Raw genomic sequence first — 18,111 nt, 5'->3', positions numbered from 1 at the left:
ACCGGTCATTGCCTGAAGTAATTAACCAGAGTAGGCAGGCGGAAGCAATCATCAATGAGGCCCAGAACCTGAATAAGCAACCAACCCAGTCTCAGGGAGGAAGCAAAGTTGGCCGATTCTTCAAGAAGATTACCGGAATGGGTAAAGGCAAGAATCCTCAGATGCAAGCTCGAGCCGGAAATTTCAAGAAGAACAATGCTCCTGGTCAGACATCTACTGGAAGACAGAATTATGCTTGCCCTACTTGCGGGAAGAATCACACTGGAGTTTGTCGTCGAGCAAATAACTTGTGCTATGCTTGTGGACAGTCAGGACATTTTGTTTCCGATTGCCCGCAGAATCCTAACAGGAATTCTACTCAAGCTCGGGTATTCACCCTAGATGCCAATGAAGCTCAGAAATATCCGAACCTGATCAAAGGTAACGTGATTTTAAATGGTTATCCTATGTCTGTTATTTTTGATTCGGGTGCATCGGGCTCTTTTATGGCAAAACACACCGCTCTAAGAATAGGAATTACCCCGGCTCCATTGCCCTACGAGTTGAACATCAGTACTCCTACTGGAGGGCATTGTACAGCCTCAGAGATCTGCCGAGGTGTTATTCTACAATTTGAAGGAAACACGTACACCGTGAGTTTGGTGGTCCTACCGGTATTAAACTTCGATGTGATTATCGGAATGGACTGGTTGTCGGAAAATGGAATGACGCTGGATTGTCAGGCAGGGAAGGTCATTGTTCCTCCGAGAGATGGTAATTCTCTTTCTTTCTCTACTATTTCATTATTACAAGTTAGGAAAGAGCTCCTTCGAGGAGCTGCCGGATATTTGCTGTTAATGGAGTCCGAGACTTCAGTTGGCAAATCAATTCGGGATGTACCTGTTGTCAATGAGTTCGAGGAGGTGTTTCCGGATGAAATTCCTCGATTACCCCCTCATAGGGAAATTGAATTCCCCATTGAACTTATTCCCGGAGTTGGACCTATATCCATTGCTCCGTATCGTATGGCACCTTTGGAACTCAGAGAATTAAAGAAGCAAATAGAAGAGCTGCTGGCAAAGGAGTTCATTCGACCTAGTACCTCACCATGGGGTGCTCCAGCAATCTTGATTAAGAAGAAGGATGGTAGTCTGCGTCTGTGTGTAGATTATCGTCAGCTGAATAAAGTGACTGTGAAGAATAAGTATCCTCTCCCAAGGATCGATGATTTGATGGACCAGCTAAGAGGTGTCAGAGTCTTTTCTAAGATAGATCTGAGATCGGGATACCACCAAATCCGGGTCAGACCGGAGGATATTCCGAAAACAGCTATCCGTACTCGTTATGGTCATTATGAGTATCAAGTGATTCCGTTTGGATTGACGAATGCTCCGGCGGTATTCATGGATTACATGAACCGCATCTTCCGTCCTTTCCTTGATCAGTTTGTAATCGTATTCATTGATGACATTCTGATTTACTCTTCGAATGAAGAGCTACACGCAGAACATCTTAGGATGGTTTTGCAAATCCTGAAAGAGAAGCAATTGTATGCAAAGTGGTCCAAGTGTGAATTCTGGCTCAGTGAAGTTCAGTTCTTGGGACACGTGATTCAGCTGAAGGTATCGCAGTTGATCCCAGCAAAGTGGAAGCTGTCATGAATTGGGATCAACCCAGAACCGTGACTGAAGTAAGTAGTTTCTTGGGTCTTGCAGGTTATTATCGAAGGTTTATCCAGAATTTCTCACGTCTGGTGCAGCCTCTTACTCGTCTAACTCGAAAGGATGTACCTTTTAAATGGACTGAAGATTGTGAAGAATGTTTCCTGGAGCTGAAGAATAGATTGACAAGTGCTCCGATACTTACTATTCCTGATCCAACAAGGAAGTTCGAAGTATATTGTGATGCGTCCTTGAAGGGACTTGGTTGTGTACTGATGCAGGATCGGATGGTAGTGGCTTATGCCTCTCGGCAACTGAAATCTCATGAAGAAAATTATCCTACACACGATCTGGAGTTAGCAGCCACAGTGTTCGCTCTGAAAATCTGGAGACATCACTTGTATGGTTCTCAGTTCGATGTGTTCAGCGATCATAAGAGTCTCAAGTATTTGTTCGATCAGAAGGAATTAAATATGAGGCAACGCCGATGGATGGAATTTTTGAAAGATTATGAGTTTGAACTGAAGTATCATCCAGGCAAAGCGAATGTAGTAGCTGACGCCCTGAGTCGGAAGACTCTCCATACCGCAACCTTGATGATAGAAGAACTGAAGTTGTTTGAAGCTTTTCGAGATATGAACTTGTCGGTTATCAGGCGAAGGCGTAGTATAAGATTGGGCAATATTAAGATAGAAAATGAGCTACTCCGTAGGATCAAGGAGGCCCAAAGAAATGAAGAGTTAGTCCATGATCTGACCGGCATGCGAGATGTGTTATGGGATGAGAACGAAATGTTAAGATTCCAAGGTCGGTTAGTTGTGCCAAGTGCTGAATTGAAGTCAGAAGTTTTGCAGGAAGCTCATAAAGGAAATTATGCCGTTCATCCTGGATCTACGAAGATGTACCATGACCTGAAGACTTCGTACTGGTGGTCGGGAATGAAGCGTGACATTGCTGAGTATGTGTCTCGATGTCTGACGTGTCAAAAAGTGAAGTACGAACATCAGAGACCTTCGGGATTACTTCAACCTTTGGAGATTCCCGAGTGGAAATGGGACAGTATTGCTATGGACTTTGTAGTAGGACTTCCTCGTTCGAAAGATGGTTATGATGCTATTTGGATAATTATTGACCGATTGACGAAATCAGCTCATTTCCTGTGTTTTCGAACCACGTATAATACGGAGAAACTGGCAAGGATTTATCTGCGAGAGATCGTGAAGCTGCATGGAGTTCTACCAGTATAGTCAGTGATCGTGATCCTAAGTTCACCTCTAAATTCTGGGAGTCCTTTCAGCGAGCTCTCGGTACGCAATTGAGGTTGAGCACTGCTTACCATCCGCAAACCGATGGGCAATCTGAACGAACTATCCAGGTTTTAGAGGATATGTTACGAGCGTGTGTCTTAGAGCATGGAGGAAGTTGGGATCAGTATATTCCTTTGATCGAATTCGCGTATAATAACAGTTATCATTCCAGTATTCAGATGGCTCCTTATGAAGCTTTGTACGGAAGAAAGTGCAGATCACCTCTGTGTTGGACTGAAGTAGGAGAGCGAAGTATTTTGGGGCCTGACGTAATTCAGGAAACCTCTGAGCAAGTAAAGAAGATAAGAGAAAACATGCAGCGAGCGCAGGCCAGACAGAAGAATTACTATAACAAGCGCCATAAACCCTTATCCTTCGAAGTGGGAGATCATGTATTTTTGCGAATCACGCCCACATCGGGTCTCGGCAGGAGAATGAGAGTCAAGAAATTAAGTCCGCGATATTTGGGGCCGTATCTGATTTTGGACCGGATTGGCGAATCAGCGTATCGTTTGGCATTGCCGCCTAATCTATCAGGAATTCATGATGTATTTCATGTATCGCAACTGAGGAGATACCTCTCTGATCCGTCTCACATTTTGCAACCAGAGGAAGTCGATTTAAGAGAAAATCTGACGTACCATGTTCAGCCATTTCAAATTATGGAAAGATCCGTTAAGCAACTTTGTTCTAAGGAGGTTCCGTTGGTGAAGGTGTTGTGGAACAACAAATCCGCAGCCGAAGCTACATGGGAACGTGAAGATGAAATACGGAAACACTATCCTGAATTATTTAATGAGTAGGTAAGTTCGAATTTTGCGGACAAAATTCCATTTTGGTGGGGAGAGTGTAACATCCCACGTAAATAGGAAATATATTATGTTGCTATGAGAATTTTGGGTATTATGTTCTTGTATGTGCTTTGTGCTTTGATTCGAGTATATAATTATTAGGAGAAAATTAATTTGAGTTAGGAAGTTTCTTGAAATAAATTAATTAGTCACATAAATTATGTTAGGCATGAGAAAGCTAATTTAGAATTATAGCCATAAGTTATTAAAAATAAAGTAAGAGGCAATAAATTAATTAAATGAATTTAATTAGTGATGGGCTGAATTATAATATAAGAGGAATTAGCATGTTGGGCCTTGTTTGGGTGAGAAGGTCGCTGGCCCATAGGATGATGAGTATTAGTCAGCTTAATTTAAAAACATTGGGGCTTATTGCTGATGGGCTAATCTCAATTGATTCCATAAGTTAGTATGTTGGGCCACAACAATTGTTTTGACCTGCGGCCCAAGAGTCTTGGAGCAGCAACTCAACCCAATTCACTTCCCCATTCAATCCAATTTCCCTCATCTAAACTCAACCCTAATCCAACTCCTTTTCTGTTGTACGCCTAGGGGAGACCAACCTCAGAAGAAAAATTCTGACTTGATCCTCTTTCTGCAACGCTTCTGACCAGCCTCACCTCTTCCCCTGTGCATGCGCCTAGAGGGCAGAAAAAGCTGACCTTGCTTGTTATCCTATGCAAAGAGCATTCAACTTTATAGAGACTTCTCCATCAGCCTCCTCTTGTGTGCTCCAAGAGTGAGAAACATATGCCACAGTTCTGATTTCTTGGTTCACTTTTAAATCAGCCTCAACTTTTCCCCTCTTTCTCTCTTGTACGCTGTATGCAAGAGAATCAACATCAGTTTCCCTTCTTGTTGTGCGCTATCTGTTGAGAAGAAAAAACAAAGACCAGTGTCATCAACCTCACCAAGCCATCCTGAACCGTGACCTTTCTTCCCTCTCATCACCCAACCAAACTTGTAAAATTATTTCCTGATTCTGTTTTTATTTTCCCAAAGCCGCAACATCATTGGGGTTCAAATGGAAGAACGATTTTCACTCTTCCTTGGGTTTCTGTTGCAGAAACCGTGAAACCTCTTTTGAAGCAGAAACGAAGATTCAACGTATATCTCTTCCCTCTGTTCAGCCGTACCTTCCTCCTCAAGAAGCTGAGGCGTTGGTGGCTGCCTAGTGGTCAAACGTGTGAGCGACTTGGGGTAGCAACAAGCAGAAATCTGAATCCATCTCTTTCTTCCTTTCTGTTCGGTATCGAAGGTAAATCAAAGGCTGAACCTTTTAACTTTTGTTCTGTTGTGATCTGCTCCTGCTGTAAAAACCGAACCCCTGATGATTTTAAAAAAAAAATGTATCTTATGTTAAGATTTAAAAATACTGCTACCGGTGGTGAATAAAGTGCGTCTGGATTAAATCGATTAAATTTAAACAGTACGGTTATGTCTTCTCCGAATCTGCCGGATGAGAACTCTTAGGATTCCCTCTGTTTTTGTTGTTAAAAAAATCCCTTTTGGAAGTCACACAACCTTTAGGGTAGGACCCTTCTTGGCCGCGGGTTGTAAAGGATATTTTTAGGCTTAGGAAGTTTTGGTTTAATGTTTAGGAAAGCTTGAATACTATGCTGATTTTTCTGTTTGAAATTAGGTGTCGTTAATTCGTGAGTTGGACATTTTCGCTGCTATTTGGAGTTGGTATTGTGACGTTTAAGGTAATTGTGTGGAGGCTCTCCTATTTATACTTGCTAGAAGGAACACGAGACGTGATCGTGGCTCCATGATTTGATATACTTACGCGTATTAATATTGATCGTCTTGAAATCTTGTTAATCTTGCTACATATATATGCTGCAAAGTCTAGTTATGATATAAATTATATGATCTAGACATTCATGTGCATCATGACATTTTATTTAGTATGCGGTATACGTCACAAAGCATAGCATTCGCGCATCAATTTCATATTGCTGCTGAAAAATTATTTTTGAAAACTATGCATATGGATGAGCATGCACCATTTAGGCATAACCTACGGTACCAAGGTCTTGGGACAGTTGGCTTCAGTCCACTTAGGCCACGGTCGGATCCCTTCTTGAGAAGCCATCAAGGGTAATCCACTGTGCTTGATAGTACGGCACTTTAGTGCTATAACGTACTCTTGGCGTTCTTACGCATCTTGTTTAGCATATGCCAACATGTATATATATATATATATGTGATAAATCTTGTTATGTTAATTATTTCGGTTTCTAGCTTATGCTTCTTGCATTTTGGTATTGTCTCTCACTACTGGGAAATATTTCTCACCCCTTTGGGGCTGCTGTTTTCTGATGTAAAATGGCAGGGGGACGCAAAAGTATTTGAGGTATTGCTATGAGATGTTTGTGCCATTTTGTTGCTGGATTCATGGCTATTTTGTTGAGTGGTTGGCTGTGTTGCAAGAAGGATAACTTGAAGTTTTATTATTATGTCATTTTGAATTTTTAAGAGTTGTTTACTTCTGTTTGGAACATTTCTGAACTAGTTATTGATCTTGAACTTTTGGTTTAATTGCTGTTTTGGATTAATGACTATAATTTTGGAAGTATCGAATTTTTCTGAAAACTGTTACCTTGCGAGCAACTTCTAAGTTGTCGTTCCGGGGCTACGAACCTCTGGATGCGGCATAATTTATATGCACGCGAAGCCCCTGAAATTTTCTCTAAGAATCTGCAGAAATCAAATTTTTATGGCAACTGTACGAATTTTGAAAAATAACGCACTACAGCAGGTTTTGAGAAAATTTGCAGAATTCGCGAGCAACTTGCGAGTTCGAGTTCAAGGGGCTATTCATCTCGGAATCGCGCATATGTTATATGGACGCGAAGCCCCGAGTATCTAGTTTCACCGTAGAAAAGAATTATTTCTATCCGGCATCAGATTGATTTTATATTAATTTTAGAGAACAGTACGTTTTTCTGGTAAAAAGAGAAATTTCAGCAAGTGCTCCTCTTTGAAACTTCCGCTGTTTTCATAAATAAAAAAATTTTAAATACAAGGTTTTTGATCTTGATTAATCCATAAAAGATTCATGCTGTTTAGTGTTATTCACGCGTTATAAACGAAATTTTTCCGCTGCGACTCTAATACAAGTTAGCTTTAGCACGTCTCTTGGATGCATACAAGAGGGGTGCTACACTAGACATTAATGAGAGAGAATTCCTACTAATGTTCATCCAGAACATTTGGCGCCGTCTGTGGGAAAGGTAAAACTATCCTTACTCATTTTCTTGTGTCATAGCAAGCAACAACCGTGACGAGCGAGCGGTGGAGAATGAAGAAAACAAAGGAAACGGAAGATTCTTTTCGATCCAGTGGAAGGAGTCGGTCCTTGAATACCATTGGAGAAGCTTTGATTCAGTTAGTGGAGGATATAAGGAATAGGCAGCATCAAGAGGAGGACAAATGAGACATTGTTTAGAAGAGAGGAAACTTGGAGAGAATGGGCAACAATGCGCCAATCGGAGGAGAGGTTCTCTGTCTCCTCTTCCTAGTTATATTTCGTTGTCACATCCAACTGTGAGAGAAAATGGAAGAACAGAAGTTCGAAGAGGGCAATTTTCTCGAGAGTCAAGGAGTCCTCCAGAAAGAATAAGTTACCAGTATAGAGGACGAGGTGTAGGCCGGAGAATGGAGGAGCGGACATATGATGAACATGCTTGGGAAACAAGAAGAAGTCGGTAGAATCTAGGCGTGGAGGATGCGCAAGCAGAATAGGAACATTGGGAGGAAGGGCAACCCCAAGTAGGTCGCCCGTATTATACTCGTCAGGAAGAACGAGGGACAAATCAAAGGCGATACGAGGAGGCTGATAGAAGGAAGAGGCCAGAAGGAGAAAAATGGTATGCTAATCATAGAGGTGAGTTCCCGCCTGAAGAGTCTGAATATTACTATTGGTGGGGAGATCAAGGCCAGAGAGGAGGATGGCAACAGGCGGGTAATCCCGTAACCAATACGGGTTATCAGTATAATGGGCCTGGCCGGCCAGAGGATTATGGCATTCATCATTATGGAGGGAAAATGATGAATATAAGGCGAGAAGGGCCAGGATGGAATGAGCAGCAGTGGAGAGCACCACAGCAGATGCAAGCACAACAAGGGATTCATGTGCAGCCTATTAACCAAGGGCCATCAGGAACCCCTTTGTCTTGGAGATTAAGGGCGAAACCAATTCCGACTTGGTTTAAGCAACCAAATGACATGAAGGAGTATGATGGAAGCTCGGATCCCAAGGAGTTTGTGACGGTATTCCGGGCAGCGATGTCGCTATGTGGAGAGTCAGATTCTTTGTTATGTCGAAAATTTCCTGTTTTTCTGAGAAAACAAGCACTAGAATGGTTTACGTCTTTACCAGATAATTTAATTGATAGTTGGGCGGAACTGTCCATTCGGTTTACACAACAATTTGCCCATTGTGGATCTCAGCCTAAAACCATGCATAATTTATGCGGAATAAGGCAAAAGCCCGGGGAGAAGTTGAGAGAATATTATGAATGCTTTCAAGCAGAAGCTAGGCAAGTCAAGGGGCTAGAGAATCAGACGTACCTGTTGTTATTTACTAATGGATTACAACCTGGAGGTATGGCAAACTCGTTAGCAAAGAAGTGTCCGGCTACGAAAAAAGAGCTTTTAGAAAGAATCCGGAAGTACATTGATTTAGAGGAGTTTAAATCCTCTCAAAAGAAAATTGAACAAGGTTTCAAGAAGCAACGCATAATGGGAGGCTTGATAGACCCGCAGGAAGAAGGCAGTTTGAAGAAAGGCGGTCGCGGTTGGTCGGAGAAAGATTTAGAGAAGCATACAGGAAGGAGTTTACACCGTTGAATACTTCTAGAGCTCAGATATTGAAGGAGGTGATGTATACTGAAGTGAGAAACGTGCCAAGGCCGCCACTTATTCGGTCGAGTTATGCGCAGGCGAATAAAACAAAATGGTGTGAGTTTCATCGAGGGTATAGGCATTTTACAAATGATTGTTTCAACTTACAGAATGTTATTGAGAGGTTGATTAAAGAAGGAAAATTACAAAAATACATGAGAAGAGGAGAAGGAGAAGGATGTAAAGATGACAAATACAGACGGCCAGATCGTAGTCGTAGCCCGCCTGGAGGGAGAAGCAGAGAAGCTAATAGAGATCAAAAGGCAGGAGTACAAGTATCACCTAGTCAGGTTCAGGTGGGGCACATATGAACTATAGCCGGAGGACGAGCAGGAGGCGGAGAGTCGGGTAATGCCAAGAAAAAACATTTAAAGATATGCATGGCTATTTCTGAAAAGCCGCGTTTTAAAGAAGAAAGACGGGCAAACAAGTAGTGTTTGAATACTTAGATGATGAGATTTTGGATCCGGAGCACGACGATCCTTTAGTGATTTCAGGATTACTAGCAAACTATCGAGTTGATAGAATGTTGGTAGATCCGGGGAGCTCGGTAGACATCATATTCTGGGATGCGTTCAGAAGAATAGATGTGGATTGTGATCAGTTGGAACCATGCGGGGCTGATTTGTTAGCATTCACAAGAGACAAAATTAAGCCATTGAGATATATTCCATTGAAGTTAACTTTAGGAAAGACGCCTAGACATAAGACAGTTACTTTGTCATTTACAGTTGTAGATTTGGGGTCCGCCTACAATATTATTTTGGGAAGACCGTTTACGAAGAAGTTTAAGATCTTCTTGTCAATATATCAGTTGGCTATGAAGTTTGTGGCCAAAGATGGGAATGTAGCTACGGTGAGGGCTGATCAAGTAGTTGCTCGGAGTTGTTATAATATGAGTCTAAGAATTCCACAGAAGGGTAAGAAAAGAAAAATGAAAGTAGAGCTAGAAGGAGGAAAATGGAAGGAGGAAATACCAGTAGATAGAGAAAGAGGAGCAAGTAATGGTAGTAGGGATGGATCCTCGAGCGGAAGATAATGGAGAGAAGCTAGAACCCGCTGGGGCGATGGAAGAAGTTCAATCGGGGATATCTCACGAGCAGTTTACAAAGGTAGGTTCCGAGCTGGAACCAGAGGTGGCAGTGGGCTTAAAAGAGTTGTTGAAAAAGAATGCTGATCTTTTTGCATGGAAACCCTCAGATATGCCCGGAATGGATCCCGCTTTGTCTTGTCATCGATTGGCAATAATTCCAGGTGCAAAGCCGATAGCCCATAAGAAGAGAAGATTTTGCTCAGAAAGGAGGAAATCAATTGAAGAAAAAACAAAGGAGTTGTTGGAGGCAGGGTTTATTAGAGAGATAGAATATGTTACGTGGTTAGCCAACCCAGTGTTGATTAAGAAGACAGATGGGAGATGGAGAATGTGCACAGATTATACAGACTTGAATAAAGTCTGTCCTAAAGACCCATTTCCACTACCGAGTATTGATCATCTGGTGGACAGGGCATCCGGGTATAAGGTGTTGTCTTTTATGGATGCATATTTCGGGTACAATTAGATACCCTTGTGGAAGGAGGATCAGGAGAAAACAACGTTTATAACTCAGAACGTAGTGTACTGTTACACTGTGATGCCATTTGGGCTGAAGAACGCAGGAGCAACTTATATGAGAATGATGAACAAAGTGTTTAAGGAGAAAATGGGTAAGTTGTTAGAGGTGTACATGGATGATATGATTGTTAAGTCGGGGGACGATAGGACGCATTTGGAACACTTGCAGGAAGTGTTCGAGCAAGTCAGAAAGCACAATATGCGTTTAAATCCAAATAAGTGCGCTTTTAGAGTTCCAGCAGGAAAGTTTTTAGGTTTTCTCCTAACAGAAAAGGGGATTGAAGCCAATCTAGACAAATGTAGAGCAGTGATGGAAATGAAGAGCCCGGAGAATATTAGAGAAGTCCAGAAGTTGAATGGGCGAGTAACGGCTTTATCCATATTCTTGGCTAAGTCAGCACATGTGTCGTTGCCGTTATTTCAATTGTTAAAAAAGGGTTGTAATTTTGTATGGACAGAGGAGTGTGAAGCCGCGTTTCAGCCCTTCAAGAAAATCTTAGCTTCACCACCAACTCTTAGCAAGCCGGAACCAGGCGAGTTGTTGTTTTTATATTTGTCTGTTTCACAGGAGGCAGTAAGTTCAGTTCTTGTCCGAGAAGAAAAAGATGGAAGGGAGAAACCGGTATACTTTATAAGCAAGGTACTGCAGGGAGCGAAAGTAAGATACCAGCACGTAGAAAAAGTGGTGTTTGCATTGTTAATTACAGCAAGGAGGCTTCGACAATATTTTCAGTGCCACCAAGAAGTAGTCAGAACCAATCAGCCAATAAAGCAGATGTTGCATAAGCCGGATCTTACAGGTCGGATGGTGGCATGGGCAGTAGAGCTATCTGAATTCAGCATTAATTTCGAAGCACGTAATGCGATCAAGGCGCAAGCTTTGGCAGATTTTGTGGTAGAAATGACGCACCCCAGAAGTAAGCAAGAGAATGGTTGGTGGAAATTATTTGTAGATGGGTCATCCAACAAAAGGGGCAGTGGAGTAGGAATTATAATAGAAAACCCGGAAGGAGTGACAGTAGAGCATTCGTTGACGTTGGAGTTTTCCACAAGTAACAATTAGGCGGAGTATGAGGTAATGATTGCCGAGTTAATTCATGCAAAGGAGCTGGGAGCAGAATGTTTGGAGGTATACAGTGATTTGCAGTTGGCAACTTCACAAATTAGTGGGGTGTACCCGGCTCGGAGGGAGATCATGATCAAGTATTTAGCAAGAGTACAAGAGTTGATGAGAGAATTTAAAGAGATCCGGGTGGAACACATTCGGAGAAACGACAATGTTCGAGCAGACGTTTTGTCAAAATTGGCAAGCACTAAAGCCACAGGAAACTTGAGGACAATTATACAACAGAGCATTCGGGCTCCGAGTGTAGTGTCAAAGGCGGAATCAGGGGGCTAGGGTGGGCCACCGCCCCCCAAATTTCAAAATATATATATATATATATATATATATATATATATATATATATATATAATAAAATTTAAATAATATTATTAAATTATTTGTTTTAAAAATTTTATAATATAAAATTACTCCTCATAACACCATCAATATCATACTACACTCAATCTTTTTTTTTTTTTTCCCAACCCATTTTTCTCTTTCTCAACTTTATTTATATGCAGTTTGTTTAAAATGTTTAAAGCCACATGTGAAGTTCTTGATAATATTTCTAATGAAGGAAAGACAACATCACATCGTGGAGATGCAGATAATGCATACTCATCATTGTTGACATCTTTTGATTTTATCATCATATTGCACCTTATGAAAGAAATTATGGGTATTACTGATGTCCTTTTCAAGCTTTGCAACGAATGTCTCAAGATATTTCAAATGCTTTACATCTGGTTTCAACTACAAAAGAGTTACTTCAGAAATTAAGAGAGACAGGTTGGGAAGCTTTCTTGGTTCATGTTCAAGAATTTTGCATAAAACATGACATTGACATTCCAGATATGAGTGCAAAATATATTGGAAGGAGAGGTCGTGCTCGAAATGAACAAGGTGTTTTTTCTACTGAAAATTTTTATAGGGTAAATGTCTTTTGTGCTACAATTGATTATCAATTGATAGAATTAAATAGCAGGTTCAATGATAATACTATAGAATTACTTGCTTTGAGCATGGCTTTAAATCCAAGAAACAGGTACAAGTCATTTAATAGTGATGATATTTGCAAACTTGTTGATAAATTTTATTCTAGAGATTTCACAGAAGAGGAAAAATTGCATTTGAAGATGGAGTTACAACATTTTGAGCTTGACATTCCTAAACATCCAGATTTGATTAATTTATCAACTACATCAGAATTATGTCAAGGGCTAGCAAGAACTGGAAAGTCTATTATTTACCCTCTTATTGATAGAGTGATTAGACTTGTACTCACTCTTCCAATTTCTACAGCAACTACTGAAAGATCTTTCTCATCTATGAAGATAATCAAGACCAGGCTTCGAAATAGAATGGAAGACCAATTTCTTGATGATTCTTTGATTACATACATTGAAAAAGAAATTGTTTTGAGTTTTAGCACGGATTCAATTATAGATGAGTTTAACAATATGAAAACACGTAGAGTAAGAGTTAAGTGAAGTGATCTTAATTTTTGTAATAGATTTCTTTCAATTTTTTTGCATATTAGGTCTGAATTGTATTTGAAGTACTTTTATTTTTGAAGAAGTATTTTTATTTTTTGCCCCCTCTCAATAAAATTCCTGGGTCCGCCACTGTGTAGTGTGGATGGTAGAGGAGGTAGATTGGAGAAGTCCAATCCAGGGCTTTTTAGAAAGAGGAAAGGAGCCCAGAGAAAAAATGGAAGCAAGTAGGCTGAGGAGAAGAGCGGGATGGTTTGTAGTGATAGAAGAGCAGTTGTATAGTGTAAGAACATGCACCGTTAATTTAGGAAATTAAATTGATTAAATATTAAAATTAGGAAATAATTTCATAATTGACCCTAATAATTATTATAAGGCTTAAATAATTATGGTAAGTGATTATATATGCTGAAAGTCGCTTTTCTGACGAAAAGTGCAGATACCGGTTTTGCTTCACGGTAAAAATGCGTACCGATAAAGTATCCCGAAAAATTATGAAAACTATGTATATGTCACTAGAATAATATATAGGACTCGCATAACAAGTTTCAGGTCAAAATAAAGAGAACTGGTGCTAGAACTGATACTGGCTATGTAAAAGCGCGTACAGGAAAAGTACTGAGAAAAATAAAATAAAAATATGAAAAATCTTATAAAAATGAGTAGGTTCAGATTTCTAAGTTTGGGATTAAAATGCTAAGCGTAGCTATTATTGCTAATACAGTGTGGTTAGACTTGATGAGGCTATAAATAACCTTTGGCACAAAGACCTAGGTTTATTCTGATTGCCTCCAACGTGAAATTCTGAGCTTGTGAGTGCAATGATAAACCCTTGGTTTAGCATAGTTCTAGGCTTAAATATACTTGAAATATATCATGAATTGCATGGAAATTAGGGTTTTATACCGTAAAATCACAATAATTGAATATATTGCTAACATCTTGTAATATTTCTGATTTCAAGGGATTTTAACGCGCATTATAAATTTTTAGAGCCAAAGGAATGCAACTTGATGAATCAAAGCCTCAAGGAAGCAAGATTTCAAGTGCGTACCAGTTGAAGGAGGATGTTTTGGCGTCCAAGAAGCACATTTAAAGGCTCAAAATGAAGAAAACCACAACAACTCCCTGGACCAGAGCGTTTTGGCGGCCAAACAGAGCGCCAAAACGCTCCAGAAGCAACAAGATACCTTTCGAAGAGGACGTTTTGGCGCCCAACAGCACGCCAAAACGCCCATAGGCAGACAACAACACACTGTGAGAACGTTTTAGGGCACAACAGCACGCTAAAACGTCTATGCACAACCATATCTAAATCCAAAAGAGATCTTATATCTTTATCAAGATATGCATCAGATTTTACAAATAAATACAAAGTGGAAACAAATCAATCTTGATTGAGAATAGATATGAATCCATGGGAAGATACGATGGAAGATCACAACAAAGATTCAAAGCTCAAATCTGTCAACCAATCTTCAAGATCTTAAATGCAAAGAGGAAACAATTATAGAATCAATTATAAATCTGATACAGATTCGTTGGGAGATGCAATGAAGAATGTGGCTTTGAAGATTATAAATAAGGAGCTTGGGGTCAAGACCAAGACACCCATTCACATGCTCATTCATTACAGTCACAAGTCCAGAGAACCGGAAGGAGGAATCCTGTTGCGGAGCACTGGAACACTGAGGAACCAAGTCAACATCACACCAATGGAGGCTTGGGTTCTCTTTTCTTTACCATTGTTTTTCAATTCAGTATGCTAGGCTAGATTTTTATGTAGTTAAGGGTAGATGGAACCCAATTGAATCTTTATGTTCATGAATTAAATTGTCTCTGAATTCTTTTCTTTTTATAATTGAATACATTTATCTGTTTTTAATGCTTTCTATGAGTTTGCTCCTTATAGAATGATTTTGGGGAATTGTATGACAATAGGGATGTTGGTGCATGAACCCTGACTTGGTAAATTTATCATAATCCTTGTGATCTAGGGATATACATAGGGTAATTATGCAATCTTGGAATTCTTGATCTTAATGCATGTTTTCTTAGGGAATAATCGGGGAACTAGCGTTCTTTCAAGATTACATAGATTTATGGTAACAAAGAATTGAGCCGTAATTAACTTAGAAAGAATTGATTGGCAATATATTAAGAAACAAGTTCTTGACTCTTTAATTTATAACATATTGAGGATATTGGGGGAAGTCGAAACCTTAACTACACTTGTTTTAATTCTTAATCAATTATCATCTTTTCACATATTCTTTTTGATTCTGAGTTTTTATTTTATTACTTGTCTTTAATTTTTAAGTTCTTTAGTTACAAATTCTCTCAAAACCAATTCTTGATTGTCCAACTAAAACGTGATTAGCTAACTAGTGCTTGAAATTCCGATCCTTGTGGGAATGATCTCGTACTCCGGTACACTTTATTACTTTACGATCAGTGCACTTGCCGAGTCGCAATAAGTTTTTGGCGCCATTGCCGAGGATCAAATTCTTCAACATTAGAAGTAACTAATTAACTTTTAGATTGGACGTTTTTATTATCTGCACTTTAAACATTTTTCAAAAATATTTTTCTGCATCAATTTTCTGCATATTTATTTTTCTGCATTCTTTGTTTATTTTTATTATTTTTCTGTTTTTCTGTTTTTTCTTTTTCTATTTTTTCTGCACATCTTTTCAATCTTAGTTTATGCGAGGTACTCTTAACCCGCGAATTTTGCAGTTTGATCCTGAGATAGAAAAGACAGAAAGGAAACTTAGAAAGGACGCAAAAGAAAGAAAAGAAAAAGAAGAGAAAGAAGCATCAAGTTCGATGGAACCTAATGAGGAACTGATGGCAGAAAACAATCAACTCGCTCCAAGGACTTTGGAGGATTATATGACTCCAGCCCGAGTTCCGCAGATGGTGCGCATTGTTAGACCGGCCATAGAAGCTAACAACTTCGAGCTGAAGCCGGCGCTGCTACAACTGATTCAAAAAGAACAGTTCGCTGGAGGAAGCACAGAGAACCCCTATAGTCATCTTTATGATTTCCTATTTTACTGCGATACATTAAAAGTGAATGGAGTTTCTCGTGACGCTATCTTGCTCAGACTATTTCCATGCCTACTGAAGGATGATGTAAAAACCTGGCTGCAGTCTCAACCTGAAGGAAGCATAACCAGTTGGGATGATTTAGCAAGGAAATTCTTGGCCAGATTTTTCTCAGCTTCAAAGATGGCAAGACTCGAATCAGGAATCACCTCTTTTGAACAAAAGGAAAGCGAATCTCATTACGAGGCTTGGGAGCAATTTAAGGGATTACTCAGGAAGTGTCCTCAACATGGAATTGAAGCATGGGAGAAAGCAAGAATCTTTTTCCAAGGGATGACGTCCAACACAAGAACACTGGTAAATGCTGCTGCAAGAGGCTCCTTGAAAACTAAAACTCCAGAGGAAGCGCTAGAATTGTTGGAATCCTTAGCTTCTCAAGAATTTGACAATGCCCCAGTTGCACAAAGGAGAGCAGGAATTCTGAAGCTCGACGGCTTTGATGCAATCTTAGCCCAAAATGAACAAAAGCTACAAATGCACAAGAAACAACAAGAACAATTAGATGCTCTTACTACAATTTAATATTTCTCAAGTTTCTTCTATTAGTAATTCTCAAATTAACTGTAGTATTTGTGCAGAGGCTCATGCGATTGAAGATTGTGACTACATGAGAATAGCAGAAAAGTCACCAGCGGAGGCAATGGTATCTGGTACGATCAAAAAAACCAGAACAATCCTGGAAGAAACCAATATGGTAATCAAGGGTGGAAAAATCCTAACCAACACCCTGGGTTTAGTTACAAATCAAGCCATCAGCTAAACACTCCTTTGCTATTGCAACAACAACCTCCACCTCAAGGCAACACTTCAGAATGGGAAAGGGCTTTTGCACAGCTGCCCAAGACCACATCAGACTACATTCAAAACGCAGATGCCTTCAGAGATGAAACACGAGCATCATTCCGGAATCAAGAAGCTTCTATCCGCAATCTGGAAACTCAAATAGGCCAGCTGTTAAAGCAATTTGCGGAATAAACGCATGGCACCTTTCCAAGTAACACCGACACGAATCCAAATGCACAATGTAATTCAATTGTTACCAGAAGTGGGATCGTGGTCCAACCTGTAGAAAAGCCGCCAGTGGAGAAGAAGAAAGAAGTAGAACCTGAAGCTGAAAAAGAGAAAGAAGAAGATGCAGGAGAAGCTGAAAAGAGCAGTCCAGAGAAGAAGCTGTTCAAATGGGAGAAAAAGAAAGCTCTAGACCGGCAACCAAAACTGGCAAATCCATCTCCCTATGCACAAGTGCCATACCCTCAGCAGTTGAAGCAAGAAATCCAGAAACAACAATACACCAAATTTCTGGATATCTTCAAGAAGCTGCAAGTGAACATTCCTTTCGCAGAAGCCCTGGAAAGCATGCCTAACTATGCGAAGTTCATGAAAGACCTTCTGTCAAAGAAGTGCAAGCTGAAGGAGTGCGAAACAGTGGCCCTGACAGAGGAGTGCAGTGCAATCATCCAGAAGAAACTTCCTCCCAATCTAAAAGATCCAGGCAGCTTCAGTATCCCTATAGCAATAGGAAATATTGAAGTAGGAAAAGCACTATGTGATCTGGGAGCGAGTATAATCATGATGCCACTATCCATGTGCAGAGCTCTTGGAATCAAGGAGCTCAAGCCGACAACAGTTTCTCTACAGTTAGCTGACAGATCAATCAGACGACCAGATAGGGTAATTGAAGATGTTTTAGTTAAAATTGGCAAATTTATCTTCCCTGCAGATTTTGTAATTCTGAATATGGAAGAAGATGCCGAGATTCCCCTTCTGCTCGGGAGGCCATTCTTATCCACTGCAAGAGTAATGATCGATGTGGAGCAAGAAAAACTGATGCTGAGAATGAACGAATAAACAGTCACCATTGATGTCTTCGAATCAATGAAACATCCATCAGACGAAGGAGACTATTTTGTGGTTGACATAATACAAGAAGCAATTGATGATACGATGAAACAGGAGAGCTCCCCACTTGAGTTAGAACAAATCAATGATGACGCTGAAGAAAAAGAACCAGTGGTGGAAGAATTAGAAAGAAAGAAAGATGACATCCTTCTTGGAGCACCGAAGGTGGAGCTTAAGGAGCT

General features: G+C 40.2%; 2 protein-coding genes and 1 non-coding gene across 3 annotated transcripts; 2 read left to right on the top strand and 1 right to left on the bottom strand.

Annotated features, from left to right (window-relative positions):
- The first annotated feature begins 7,854 nt into the window (after positions 1–7,854).
- Positions 7,855–8,655, top strand: LOC133291784 (uncharacterized). Its single transcript, XM_061490115.1, has one exon. It carries the CDS (start codon positions 7,855–7,857, stop codon positions 8,653–8,655), a length of 801 nt encoding a protein of 266 aa, XP_061346099.1.
- A 7,093-nt stretch (positions 8,656–15,748) lies between these two features.
- LOC133291767 (uncharacterized) lies at positions 15,749–17,878 on the top strand. The gene is made up of 4 exons (XM_061490093.1): positions 15,749–16,506; positions 16,598–16,673; positions 16,787–16,983; positions 17,074–17,878. The coding sequence occupies exons 1-4, from the start codon at positions 15,749–15,751 to the stop codon at positions 17,876–17,878; spliced, it is 1,836 nt and encodes a 611-aa protein (XP_061346077.1).
- On the bottom strand, positions 16,160–16,266 carry LOC133291820 (small nucleolar RNA R71). Its single transcript, XR_009748840.1, has one exon. It is a non-coding gene; the product is annotated as a small nucleolar RNA R71 (small nucleolar RNA).
- Positions 17,879–18,111: the final 233 nt, after the last annotated feature.

This window comes from Gastrolobium bilobum, unplaced genomic scaffold (genome assembly GCF_033153095.1).
Source record: "Gastrolobium bilobum isolate Gb01-03AN ecotype WA unplaced genomic scaffold, APGP_CSIRO_Gbil_v1 utg5858, whole genome shotgun sequence".
In the NCBI taxonomy this organism is placed as follows: Eukaryota; Viridiplantae; Streptophyta; class Magnoliopsida; order Fabales; family Fabaceae; genus Gastrolobium; species Gastrolobium bilobum.
The sequence above is the reverse complement of the archived record's forward strand: the minus strand, read 5'-3'. Positions and strand labels throughout refer to the sequence as shown.

Excerpts from the sequence above, each read along its gene's own strand:
- LOC133291767 (XM_061490093.1), top strand. The coding sequence starts at position 15,749 with ATGGAACCTAATGAGGAACTGATGGCAGAAAACAATCAACTCGCTCCA. Across the intron at positions 16,507-16,597 it reads AATGAACAAAAGCTACAAAT|TATTTGTGCAGAGGCTCATG; the intron begins GCACAAGAAACA and ends AATTAACTGTAG. Across the intron at positions 16,674-16,786 it reads AGTCACCAGCGGAGGCAATG|CTAAACACTCCTTTGCTATT; the intron begins GTATCTGGTACG and ends TCAAGCCATCAG.
- LOC133291784 (XM_061490115.1), top strand. The coding sequence starts at position 7,855 with ATGAATATAAGGCGAGAAGGGCCAGGATGGAATGAGCAGCAGTGGAGA.